The 12,561-nt window shown below is 45.3% G+C and overlaps 1 protein-coding gene across 1 annotated transcript in view; it reads right to left on the bottom strand.

Moving 5' to 3' along the window:
- RHBDL1 (rhomboid like 1) overlaps positions 1-12,561 on the bottom strand; it is a 103,357-nt gene that overhangs the window by 69,737 nt on the left and 21,059 nt on the right. The window contains exon 2 of the mRNA XM_082262472.1: positions 87-245. Coding sequence (XP_082118598.1) covers positions 87-245 — 159 coding nt within the window. The remainder of the gene's footprint in view (positions 1-86; positions 246-12,561) is intronic.

Below are 12,561 nucleotides of genomic sequence, written 5' to 3'. Positions count from 1 at the left end.
TAAAACCTTCCTGTCCAGAAGTGGTTAAACCCAATTCCTATATTTTTTTATACGTTATTTAAAATCTTTCCATATTCTTGACTCACCAGGTCCACCAGCTGTGGGTAGCAGATTTGCCCCTCCTCGTTACCCTGGGAGAGGGCAAATAACATCTCCAGTTTGGCAGGGTCCAGGGGCAGCTCATGGTTGTTCACCAGGGTGGTGAAGGTCTCTGCACATACAAATCCGGTGTTGTCTGGGTCGAGCTGTAGAGAGAAAGGGTTGACACTGTTATATCTTTATTGGCTGTAACAAGATTTTCTGGCTTCTTGGATGAGGTTCAAAGTTTCAAGCAGGCTGCAAGGATTACACATTATCAGTTTATTGGCATTTATCTCTTAAAGCAGAGTTTCACTTGCTCTTAATACAATCCCTATCCTCATTCGCTTTTAAATAGTAACATTTTTTATTTAATATTTTTGTAAATACCTGTAATTCCTGATTTTTTGGAGCACTTCCTGCTTCCTGAGTTCTGTTCCTGTGCCTGTATTTGATTCCTGTATTGACCCTGCTTGTTTGACTAAGTTTGCTTATCTCCAGTCCTGACCCCGGCTTGCCCAGACTCTGCTATACCTGCTTTTCTGCATGATATCCTGCTGCCAACCTCTGCCTGTACACTATTCTCTGCCTGTACCATGTCTGATTATCTGTGACCGATCGGGCTTGTCTGACTCTGCTCCAGTCTTTTGCCTATCCTGCTCCATCCAGTGCCTGGTGACGCTGTCCTGCATCTGCTGTGTGTCCGCACCGCTGTACCTGCTTCTACCTGCTGCTCAGCTATCCAGTCCAGTCCAGTGACCCTTCGGCCACTCACCTCGGCTGCCAACAGAAGACCAGGGCAGGCACTCTTACCCCACTGCGCTCTCACATCCACTGTTGCAACTCCAGTGGTGCCTGAACCAGGGCTGTATGAGAGGTCTCCCTCTGCACGTCAGGCTCTGCTACAAGCAGTGGTGTATTTTGGTTTTGTGCTGCCCTAGGCAAGACTAAAATTGGGCGCCCCCCCCCAAGTAAATTATCCCCACTCCTTTTTTAACGGATGTGACTCCATCCAAAAACTGAGGAACTACAAGTCCCAGCATGAACCCCTGAGATCTCATGGGGGGGGGGTGAGAGGGGGCAAGAGAGAGAGGGAGAGTGAGGGAGGGAGAGAGAGGGGGGATGAGAAAGAGGGGGTGGGAGAGGGAGGGAGAGAGAGGGGGTGGGTGTTAGAGAGAGAGAGAGGGGGTCTGAAAGAGAGAGGGGGGATGAAAGAGAGAGGGGGATGAAAGAGAGAGGGGTGAATCTAAGAGAGAAGGGGGATGAGAGAGAAGGGGGGATGAGAGAGAGAGGGGGGATGAGAGAGAGAAAGAGAGAGGAGGGATGAGAGAGAGAGGGGGGTGAGTGAGAGAGAGGGGGGAGAGAGTGTGAGAGGGGGGATGAGAGAAAGAGAGGAGGAGGATAGAGAAAGAGAGAGGGGGTGAGAGAGAGGGAGAGAGAGAAGAGGGGTGAGAGAGGGGGAAGAGAGAGGGGGTGAGTGAGAGAGAGAGAGAGGAGGGGAGGGGTGAGAGAGGCGGTTCTAGCAAGCAGTGGCCAATAGAGTCTCAGGTGGAGGGGGGCTGGCTTTTTTGCTGTCCCCCATGCAAAGTGCTGCCCTAGGCCTGGGCCTTGTTGGCCTAGGCCAAAATACAGCACTGGCTACAAGGTACGTGACAGGGTCCTTGGTTTGGTGGCTTCATTCTCTCACACTTTGTCAGGGCAAATTGTTTCTTCCCCTGTACTGGACGGTCGTCCCTGTGGACCCCAGCCTGTCTGGGTGGGGAGGCGTCCTCAACACATAGTGTGCTCAGGGGGTCTGAACTCTGGAAGAGTCCAGGTTACTGATCAATGTACTGGAACTCCAAACGATCAGACTCTGTCTGGATCATTGGACATGTGTCCGGTACAGATTAAATCGGACAATGTCACGGCCGTGGCCTATGTAAATCACCAAGGGGCACTAGAAGTGGGCAGGTGGGCAGTCTAAGGATGGGCAGAACGATTCGTTCCAGCCCTCTCTGCTGTGCAAATTCCAGGGGTGGAAAATTGGCAGGTGGATTACCTCAGTCGGACCAGGGGGAATGGTCAATTCATCCTGATGAGGTGTTTCATCAGTTGTGTCTCTGGTGGGGTACTCCCGAGGTGGATCTATTGGCCTCTCGCCTCAACAGAAAAGTGCAGAGGTTTGTGGCACGGTCTTGGGATCCTCTAGCCGACACCGCAGACGCAATAGTGGCTCCTGGGAGTTGGTATCATCTGATTTACACTTTTCCTCCTCTCAAGCTTTTGCCAAGACTCCTGCGCAGGATCGAAACAGAGGGGATTCTGGTCATCCTAGTGGCTCCAGACTGGCCTCGCCGGCCTTGGTACGCCAATCTGGTATGGATGGTCACTGATGCTCCTTGGAGACTTCCTCTTAGGGAAGATATGTTGTCGAAGGGCCAATCTTCCATCCTGTTTTACAGTCGCTGGTTTTGACGGCTTGGCTGTTGAAAGCCAGGTGCTGAAGGATAGAGGGTTGTCTGACTCTGTGATTCCTACGCTGTTAAAAGGTATAAAGTCCACTTCTAGGATGATTTACCATCGTACTTGGAAGACGTACATTGCAAGGTGTGATTCCCCCAGGGTTCATCCTTGCTTCTTTTCGGGTACTCGGATCTTGGCTTTCTTCCAACGAGGGGTTGAGCAGCACCTGGCCTTGAGTACCATCAAGGGCCAGGTTTCAGCTTTGGCGGTTTTCTTTCAACGTCCATTGGCCACACACACCATGGTGCGTACCTTTCTCCAGGGAGTGAGATACTTGGTTCCTCCAGTGCTGTCTCCATTCCTGCCGTGGGAACCTCAATTTTCTGTTGTCAGTTCTCCAGAAGCCTCCCTTTGAAAACATTTGGGAGGTTCCCCTGCTTACCTTGTTCCAGAAGATAGCCTTTTTGGTGGCTATTACTTCTGTGCGCAGGGTGTTGGAGCTGGCGGTGCTGTCTTGCCGTTTGCCTTACTTGGTGGTTCACAGGGATAAGGTGGTTCTTCGTCCATGTCTGTCGTCACTTCCAAACGATGATTTTTATTTGAATGAAGACATCGAGTTGCCCTCGCTGTGTCCCAGGCCTAAGCATCCTAAGTAAATTGTCTTGCATTCCCTGGATGTGGTTCGGGAAATAAGGTTGTACCTGGCAGCTACGGAGTGTTTTAGAAAGTCAGCCTCAATTTTTGTTCTCACGGATGGACCTTCCAAAGGGTTGGCTGCTTCTGCCGCTACCATTTTTCAGATGGATCAGACAGACTGTGGTTCAGGCTTATTCCATTAAGAGTCAGGTTCCTCCTTTCCCTGTTAAGGAGCACTTTACTTGGGTGCTTAGTGCCTCCTGGGCCTTCTGTCATCAGGCGTCAGTGATGCAGGTCTGCAAGGAGGCTACCTCGACGTCTGTGCACAAAGTTGGCATCTACGGCTGCAAGATTTTTGCAGGCTGCTGTTTAAATGACTTGGTCCTCTTTGAGGGTGTTTTAATTTTTTTCAGGTGAGCTTCAGTTGTTTTATGGTTGAGCTCCATGTTATCTGGTTGGCTATGTTTAGCCTTGGGAAGTATTTTTTTCTTGCTGTTCCCACCCCTCATGTTTGACACTGCTTTGGGACGTCCCACATAAAGATGAGGAGCTGTGTCCGTCAATGAATGAAAGAGAAAATGGGATTTTTGACTTACTGTAAAATCCATTTTTCTGATGTTCATTGACAGACACAACACCCACCTCTCTGTGGAGTTTTACTCTTCTGACACTGCTTGTAACAAGAGTACCTATGGCAGAGAGTGGGAGTATACCCCCTGGGACTTCCCCATAGGTGTAGTCAAGTTCTTTTCTGCCTAGCGTCCTACTCCTGTAGGGGGCAGTATAACCCACATAGTCAAGAAGATGAGAAGCTGTGTCCGTCAATGAACATAAGAGAATTGGATTTTACGGGAAGTCAAAAATGCCATTTTTACTCTACTTTATTGTTCCTTGAAGTCTATGTATTTTCTGCAATCACCTACTAGTTTGACATGTTTTACATTATGCAACTGGATACACTGATATCTATGTACTGTTGATGTAGTAATTTGGAGCTTCCTTTTGGTGGTTTAAATAAAATATTTGAAAATAAAATGTTGGCCAATGCCCTTTTTTGGCATTTGTGCTTACGAGGCCTCTGATACATTTAGGACATTAGCACTTATAGACACAAATTTATCTTTTAATACAAATATCCCTCCTAAAATAATAATTTGACACAGAGAGGTTTAAAATACATAATATTTCTCTCCTGCCCATTCCGCTAGACAGCCTGGGTGTACAAGCCAATATTTTCAGTCCAGAACTGATTTACGACTTAAAAAACAGCAGCCGTAAAAGTTCTGGCGGATACGTTTGAGTTATAACATTTAATTTACAGCACAAATGGTTATATTTTTAATAAGACAGCGCTTTAGATTTACGCTGACAAACCTTTAAAATACTACATTCATTTCCTGGTACGTTAACTCGCAACAAGGCAGGACATATATTTTAATTTGGGGAATTGCAGCCTTTTTTACTTTGCAAAAAACTGGTGTTTATCTTTAACATCCATGGTTCGAATTATAACGATTTCCTAATGGTACAAAATGCATGGAATTAAGAAAAAGGTCAGGAACAGCTCTGAACATGGACCTTGTGGTAATCCCTCTTGTCAAAGAGAACCCATAACCTGAAAATAACTGTAAACTCTTTAAACTTTATTTAAACTCAAAAGCAAAAATGTATTGCTGGCCACAGATAATTCAAAATTAGGCTGGTTCAGCAGGGACAAGCCGAATTTCAATCAATCTCTGGCCATTCTTGTTCGAGTCAATATAATGATGAATTATTGGCTGGCTGAATAAAAAGATAGCTTCCATCAAACATACTATTAGGTAGAGATGAGAAAACATCTGAAAAGTCAAGTCACTTGTTAGGCTGAACTTTTTAAAAATTGTAAAGCTATGAAATTTGGAGTTTCCAAAGTGGAAGACCCATTGAAGTCAAAAGTCAGTGTTGATGGGGGAATCCCTCCTGCAGCGCTATTGTGTTCTGCCGGCAGGGAGCCTTCCCTTTCGGCAGAGCACAACAATTTGTTTTTTGCCGGGTATAGCCAGTAGCATTTAGCAGGGTTTCCTCACATCCAATTCGCATGACAGGCGAATGTGATCTGCTCTAAATGGAGCCGGTTCACACAGGTCTGGGGCGACCACGGCCTGCATTGGAAAAGGGTCCTTTGCATCTTCTGGTCCGATTAAGGTGTAAATTCAGGAAAAAATTCTGTCCTGATTCGCACCTAAACCAGTGAACAGGGGCGCAACAGACCCCAGGCACAAACCTGTGGCCGTATGTGTGTGAACCCAGCCTTGATCTTTTGGAGAATTAAATCACCAAATAATTCAGATTTAGATTTGCCCATTCAATTCCACGAAATTCAATCAAAATATTACATCATCCAAAATTCAGAATTAGCTCAAACTAATAAGTTAAAGAGCAACTCCATGCAACCCATTCAAGCAGTGAACCTCTAATGCTTGCATTGTAGAACGTTCTACTTACATTCTGAACTCTTAGGCCCCTTTCACACATGCTGTCCATTTGCCCGTTTTTCATCCACCCATTGACGGATGAAAAACGGACATCAATGTATCTCTATGTAAAAACGGATGACAACGGATGAAAAACAGATAACAACTGACGAAAAACGGATGAAAAACGGATGGAAAACTGATACATTTTGACGTGACTGAACTGATGAACTGTATGTGTGAAAGGGGCCTTAGTAACCATCCACATCTAGATTCTAGAGAACTCTTAACATGTTCATTTCTCTGCTTACCCCAGCAACAACCAGGTTCAATTTTCCAGGGCAGGTTTGAATCTAAATGTGTTTCCTGAGAATAAAGCAGGGGTGTCCAACCTGGGCCTATGCACTGCATGTGGCCCAAAACCGCTTTGAATGCCTCCCAACACAAAATCGTAAACTTACCTAAAGTGTTACTAAAACCACAACAGTAAAATCAGTCTGCTCATGCAGTAAAGCATGCTTGTTATACTCAATGTGAAACCTACGGGGTTAATCCTCTGCATTGTGTAAAAAGGCTGTTTGATCCTGTATGCACAGATCATCTTCTTCTTGCATTGTCCCCTAAACATCTCCGGATAAGACAGTTAGTGGAGTCAGTCTTCACATACTCAGTTTAGTGTATATTGCTAGAGAATTTTTTTTTTCTTGGGAGAGTGCACGTGATCAGCAGAGGGCCAATCAGCACTGTCCAGACAGAGGGTCAGGGGTGCTGCAGCCTCATAGGTCAGTGCAGAATGAAAATTCCTCCTACAAGCTTTAACCAGGCACTGATAGAAGTCACAAGAATGCTATATACTGCTGATGAGAAAAGGTATTTAGAAGCTTATATTTACTAAATTAATTGTATTTCCATGTTCTGTGTACCGTAGGAGACCAGATATAGTGACTGCAGGCTCCTGGGTTTAGGACAACACTTTAAAATGTTGATTTTTTTTATTTTTATCTTTTTGCAAAAATGTATTTACACTCAGCAAACACACGTGGGCGAGGAAATATTTGACGGTGTCTCTTTATTAGACTTTTATAAATATTATCTTCCCAAAGAACAACCTCCCACTCTTCACAATCACGCCTTATTCATGTCATCCGTTTTCAGCAGCACCTATAATTTTGCAACTTTTATCAAGGATGAAGCGCATAAAGGGCAAAATTAGAACCAAAGTATCTGATGGGTACCTTGAGAATTCTTTAATAATTTCTACTCCATCCATCCAAACTAGACATTGATGTGGTAGTTTATCAAAAGCAATGTCAAGTATCACACTCGTTTTATGTTGCCCTCTTTTACTTTTATGATAAAAAACATTAGAAATAGGTACATTATCTATATCAGTGATCGTTACCCTGTGATCTGCCCGACTTTTTCTGCTCATCAGCTATTCTTATTGTTATTGTATTTATGTGCGGCCTGAGAGAATTCCCAAGACAATTCCTCTTCTTCCAATGTGGCCCAGGAAGGTCAAAGTTGCAAAGTTACAAAGACACAAGTCTATCTGGCTCAACCAATATAAAACAAAAAACAGTAAAGAAAATCCAACCAAGTTGGATGGAAGCAAGTGATTCTGTTGCAGGGACCCTGCCTGCCCTATTCTGTTACATAGTTACATAGTTACATAGTTAGTGAGGTTGAAAAAAGACATCAGTCCATCCAGTTCAACCTATGATGTGCGTGTGTGTTTGCTGTTAACCGTACATTGTATACCCCTGTATGTTGTGGTCTCTAAGGTGCCCATCTAATAGTTTTTTGAAACTATCAATGCTCCCTGCTGATACCACTGCTTGTGGAAGAGAATTCCACATCCTTACCGCTCTTACAGTGAAGAACCCCTTACGCATTTTAAGGTTAAACCGCCTTTCCTCTAGTTTTAGTGAGTGGCCACATGTCTTATTGTATCTCCTTTCTCTGAATAGTTTGTTCCTTATGCTAGGGTTGCCATCATATCCCCCCTCAATCGTCTCTTCTCCAGAGAGAATAGGTTCAGTGCTTGTAGTCTTTCCTCATAGCTGATGTCCTCCATTCCCCTAATTATTTTTGTTCTCTGGACTCTTTCCAGTTCCAGCACATCCTTCCTGAGGATCGGTGCCTAGAACTGGACAGCATACTCCAGATGTGGCCGGACCAGAGTCTTGTAGAGCGGGAGAATAATCTCTTTATTTCTGGAGTGAATCCCCTTTTTTATACATCCCAGTATTGCATGCCACTGCCAAGCCTGTTGTCTACCAGTACCCCCAAGTCTTTTTCCATCCTAGACTCACCCAGAGGTTCCCCCCTAGTGAGTAGCTTGCTTTCTGGTTTCTGGCCCCCAAGTGCATTACTTTACATTTTTCAACATTAAACCTCATCTGCCATGTAGTTGCCCACCCCATTATTTTGTTCAGGTCCGCTTGTAAGGTTTCCACATCCTGCCCAGAAGATATTGGCATGCTTAGTTTAGTATCATCCGCAAATACTGAGATTGTACTAGATATCCCCTCCTCTAGATCATTTATGAATAAATTAAACAGGATTGGTCCCAGGACAGAACCCTGGGGGACCCCACTTTCCACACTCTGTTGCACCCCTAACTAAATTTAGAGAGTGTTGGTGCTAAGCTGCAACCAGTCTGAGCTAGTTTTTACCTTTCTCTAGGCTCTGCTCATCTTCCCTATGCTCAGTGGGTTGATTGCTTTCACCTGTTACTGTGAAGGAGGCTCTATCAATAAGTATGGGAAGGTCAATCCCTGGGTTATAAATACTGTATGTATCTGACCCAACTAATTGCTAAGGTCCTTGTTCAGAGGTATGGTTTGGGAGATAATAAATATTTGGGTCACCCTTCTAGAGTGAATGTATATATTTGGCAGAATGCAACCTTTAAAACAAAGGGCCAGCTTACTGCCCTTCAAACGTTAAGGGGCCGAACTGTGAGCAGTGGGAGCAGAAAATGCCCCAACATCAATAGGAGTAAAAATATTGCCATAGACTTTGTGGTCAGTGCAAGTAAAAAAAATTGCATCATTGGCGTCAGTGGGAGGAATAGTGCACTATCATTGGTGTCAATGGGAGAAATAGTTCCCCGTCTCTGGTGTCAGTAGAAGCAATAGTGTCCCATCATTGGTGTCAGAGAGAGGAATAATGCCTCGTATGCCTGGAAAGAATAGTGCCCAAGGGCCAGGTAAAGGCAAGCAAAGGGCCACATCTGGCCTGTGGGCCTCAGTTTGGAGACTCCCATTCTAAATTAAAAATATTGCAGAGAAGCTGAATAGAGTTGTCATCTAGTAAGAACATTGTAGGAAGGATTTACTGCCCACAGATCAAAGTATCTTTGAGTGCCCTCCGAGGGGTCAATGGACACATTGATTCGAAAAAGATCCACTGCCACTTAAGAAAGACTGTGACTGCTCTCAAAGGGCCAGAAATGTAGTATTTACCAATAGGTTGCTCCCAAACAGCCTACTGATACTTTAGAGTACCTTTACTCTTTTTGGGGTATCCTGCACCCCTAATCTCTCTCTCCTGTTATTGAGTTTATCAATAAATTGCAAAAAGACTAAAGGAACTGGTGCCCAACGTATTTTCTGCCCCACCATACACCCAGGATCAGACCCTGGGATTGAGATGTTAACCCACCAAGCCAACTGGTGAACCACATTAGCCAACCAGTGGTAAGGTGGTGCATCACTGTGCCCTTTGTAAAACACTCATTTCCACTACTAAAATCTGTAGACGAACCACCTTTGGTGCTGTTTGCAACGTCCCTCTTGGATCTTGAAAAATGCCATCAGCGTGTGCAACCAGTGGTGGCCCGTCCTCTTGGATCTGATCTTAGAGCTTTTAACCATATTTTATTGGTCCTAGCCTGGCTTATAATGTTTTAATAATACTTAAAGAAGCTTCTATGGAATTACTGCATAATATCAAATAAAAATGTACAGGGAAAGTCAGCCTGTTTCTTTCTGCCACCCATAAGCAGAGGTCTACCGTGCCTTATATTAAATGCAGCAGTAATAATAGTGCAGAATGTCAGTGCTATATAAATACAGCTGAGAACAATATAGCTGTAGTTACGCCCTCGCGTTTTATATAGTTTGCCTACCACGTCTTTCCCAAAGGTCTTTTTTTTTCCTTTTTTTATTTCACCTAACAGCTTTGCACTTTGTTTTCATTCAGAATCCCTTACACAGAATCCTTTCTAGAGTCCCGCTATACCCACGTCTTGTCCCCTATTGAAACTCAGAGTTCAGATGATTATCCACCCACTCATTTCACCTTCATCTTTTGCTTTGAAAGGATCTTGCATTCACATTGTCTATCAAGCTTCCCCTCTATACAATCCACACCTACATGTACATTCAACAGAGACACTCTGTAACACTTCCTGCGCATTGTCACTCTGCCCATTACTTTAGTGACCTTATAATAATATCATTAGATATACACACAGTCACTGAGTCAGATCCTCTCTCACAAGGATGAAACTACAGCTATAGCAGACAATGCAATTGCTCTGGGGCATGACTTTCTGTGGTCACATGGAGACAGGTGTCTGATTGGACACTGGCACCTCAAGTGACTTTGGTGGCCAGCTTGGGTCAGGCTCTGTCTATATAAGACTCCGGCTCCCGGGCTCGTGTGCTTTCTGCGAGTGGCTAGTGTAGGAAAAGGGTTCCCGGCCAGCAGGGATAGTGAATAGAGATAAGGAAAGATCCCAGAGGAAGGGGAACAGACAGGGCCATCTTACCGAATGGGCACGCTGGGCAGTTGCCCGGGGGCCCCATTTGCCCTGGGGGTCCCACATGCTCAGCCCCAGCCAAGCATTAGTCCTGATTCCCGTGTGCATCCCGCCTCCGAACTTAGCAGGTGGCAAGCGCCTGTCGGCCCTGCGCTGCTGTCAGGCCACTTGGGCCATTGAGGGGGAGCCCAAACCTGCAGGAATGCCTGTCCGCCTCCACGGGAACTGGCACACACAGGACAGTCCAGTCTGACTCCCGTCTGTGTGTGCGTTCACCGGATCCAGCCGCTGAACCTGGAAGCTGTCATTAGCCTGGCACTGCTGTACCAATAAATATCGCCTTATCAATCATTTGCATTTTTATTCTTGTTGGTGATTGTGTAGGGGGGGGCCCCAGTGCACTGCATTGAACGGGGCCCTTTAATGCTCTTAAGATGGCACTGGGCACAGAGCACGAACTATGTCTACTTCACTTCAGGAAGCTTCTACTTTTGGTGTGGACCGTCCAGGCCACATTCAGCTCCTCCTTTTAGAGCTGTAACCAACATTAGAAAAGAGGGAAGATCTTTCAACTAGACATGTGCGATTCGTTTAGTTTACAAATCAAAAATTCTGTTGAAATTTTTATTAATTCCTAGATTCGGATGTATCCAAACTTCAGAATCATAATAAACTGCTCAAAAAAATTAAAGGAACACTTTAAAAACACATCAGATCTCAATGGGGAAAGAGATCATGCTGGATATCTATACTGATATGGACTGGGTAATTTGTTAAGAACAAAAGGATGCCACATTGTTTGACGGAAATTAAAATGATCAACCTACAGAGGGCTGAATTCAAAGACACCCCGAAAATCAAAGTGAACAAATGATGCAGCAGGTTAGTCCATTTTGCTGAAATTTAATTGCAGCAACTCAAAATGGTGCTCAGTAGTTTTTTATGGCCCCCACGTGCTTGCATGTATGCCTGACAATGTCGGGGGCATGATCCTAATGAGATGTCGGATGGTGTCCTGGGGTATATACGTTCAGATCTGGTCCAGAGCATCACTGAGCTCCTCAACAGACTGAGGTGCAACCTGGCGTCGGATGGACCGAAACATAATGTCCCAGAGGTGTTCTATTGGATTTAGGTCAGGCGAGCATGGGGGCAATTCAATGGCATCAATTCCTTCATCCTCCAGAAACTGGCTGCATACCCTCACCACATGAGGCCGGGCATTGTCATGCACCAGGAGGAACCCAGGACCCACTGCACCAGCGTAGGGTCTGACAATGAGTCCAAGGATTTCCTCCCGATACCTAATGGCAGTCAGGGTGCCATTATCTAGCCTGTAGAGGTCTGTGCGTCCCTCCATGGATATGCCTCCCCAGACTATCACTGACCTACCACCAAATCGGTCATGCTAAACGATGTTAAAGGCAGCAAAATGTTCTCCACGGCTTCTCGAGACCCTTTCACATCTGTCACATGTGCTCAGGGTGAACCTGCTCTTATCTGTGAAAAGCACAGGGCGCCAGTGGCTGACCTACCAATTCTGGTGTTCAACGGCAAATGCCAATCAAGCTCCACGGTGCCAGGCAGTGAGCACAGGGCCCACTAGAGGACGTTGGTCCCTCAGGCCATCCTCATGAAGTCTGTTTCTGATTGTTTGGTCAGAGACATTCACACCAGGTGCCTGCTGGAGGTCATTTTGTAGGGCTCTGGCAGTGCTCATCCTGTTCCTCCTTGCACAAAGGAGCAGATACCGGTCCTGCTGATGGGTTAAGGACCTTCTACGGCCCTGTCCAGCTCTCCTAGAGTATCTGCCTGTCTCATGGAATCTCCTCCATGCTCTTGAAACTGTGCTGGGAGACGTAGCAACCTCTATAGTGTCCAGGTATGGCCTCATGCTACCAGTAGTGACACTGACCCTAGCCAAATGCAAAACTAGTGAAAAACAGTCAGAAAAGATCAGTAGGGAAAAAAATGTCAGTGCCTCAACCTGTAAAACCATTCCTGTTTTGGAGATTGTCTCATTGTTTCCCATCTAGTGCACCTGTTGTTTAATTTTATTAACACCAAAGCAGCTGAAACTGATTAACAACCCCCTCTGCTACTTAACTGACCAGATCATTATTCCAGGAGTTTATACTGACTTGATGCTATACTCTGATTAAAAAGTGTTACCTTAAT

This window comes from Pelophylax lessonae (genome assembly GCF_965119305.1).
Source record: "Pelophylax lessonae genome assembly, chromosome: 6".
NCBI lineage: Eukaryota > Metazoa > Chordata > Amphibia > Anura > Ranidae > Pelophylax > Pelophylax lessonae.
This window is presented reverse-complemented; position numbering and strand designations above follow the sequence as displayed.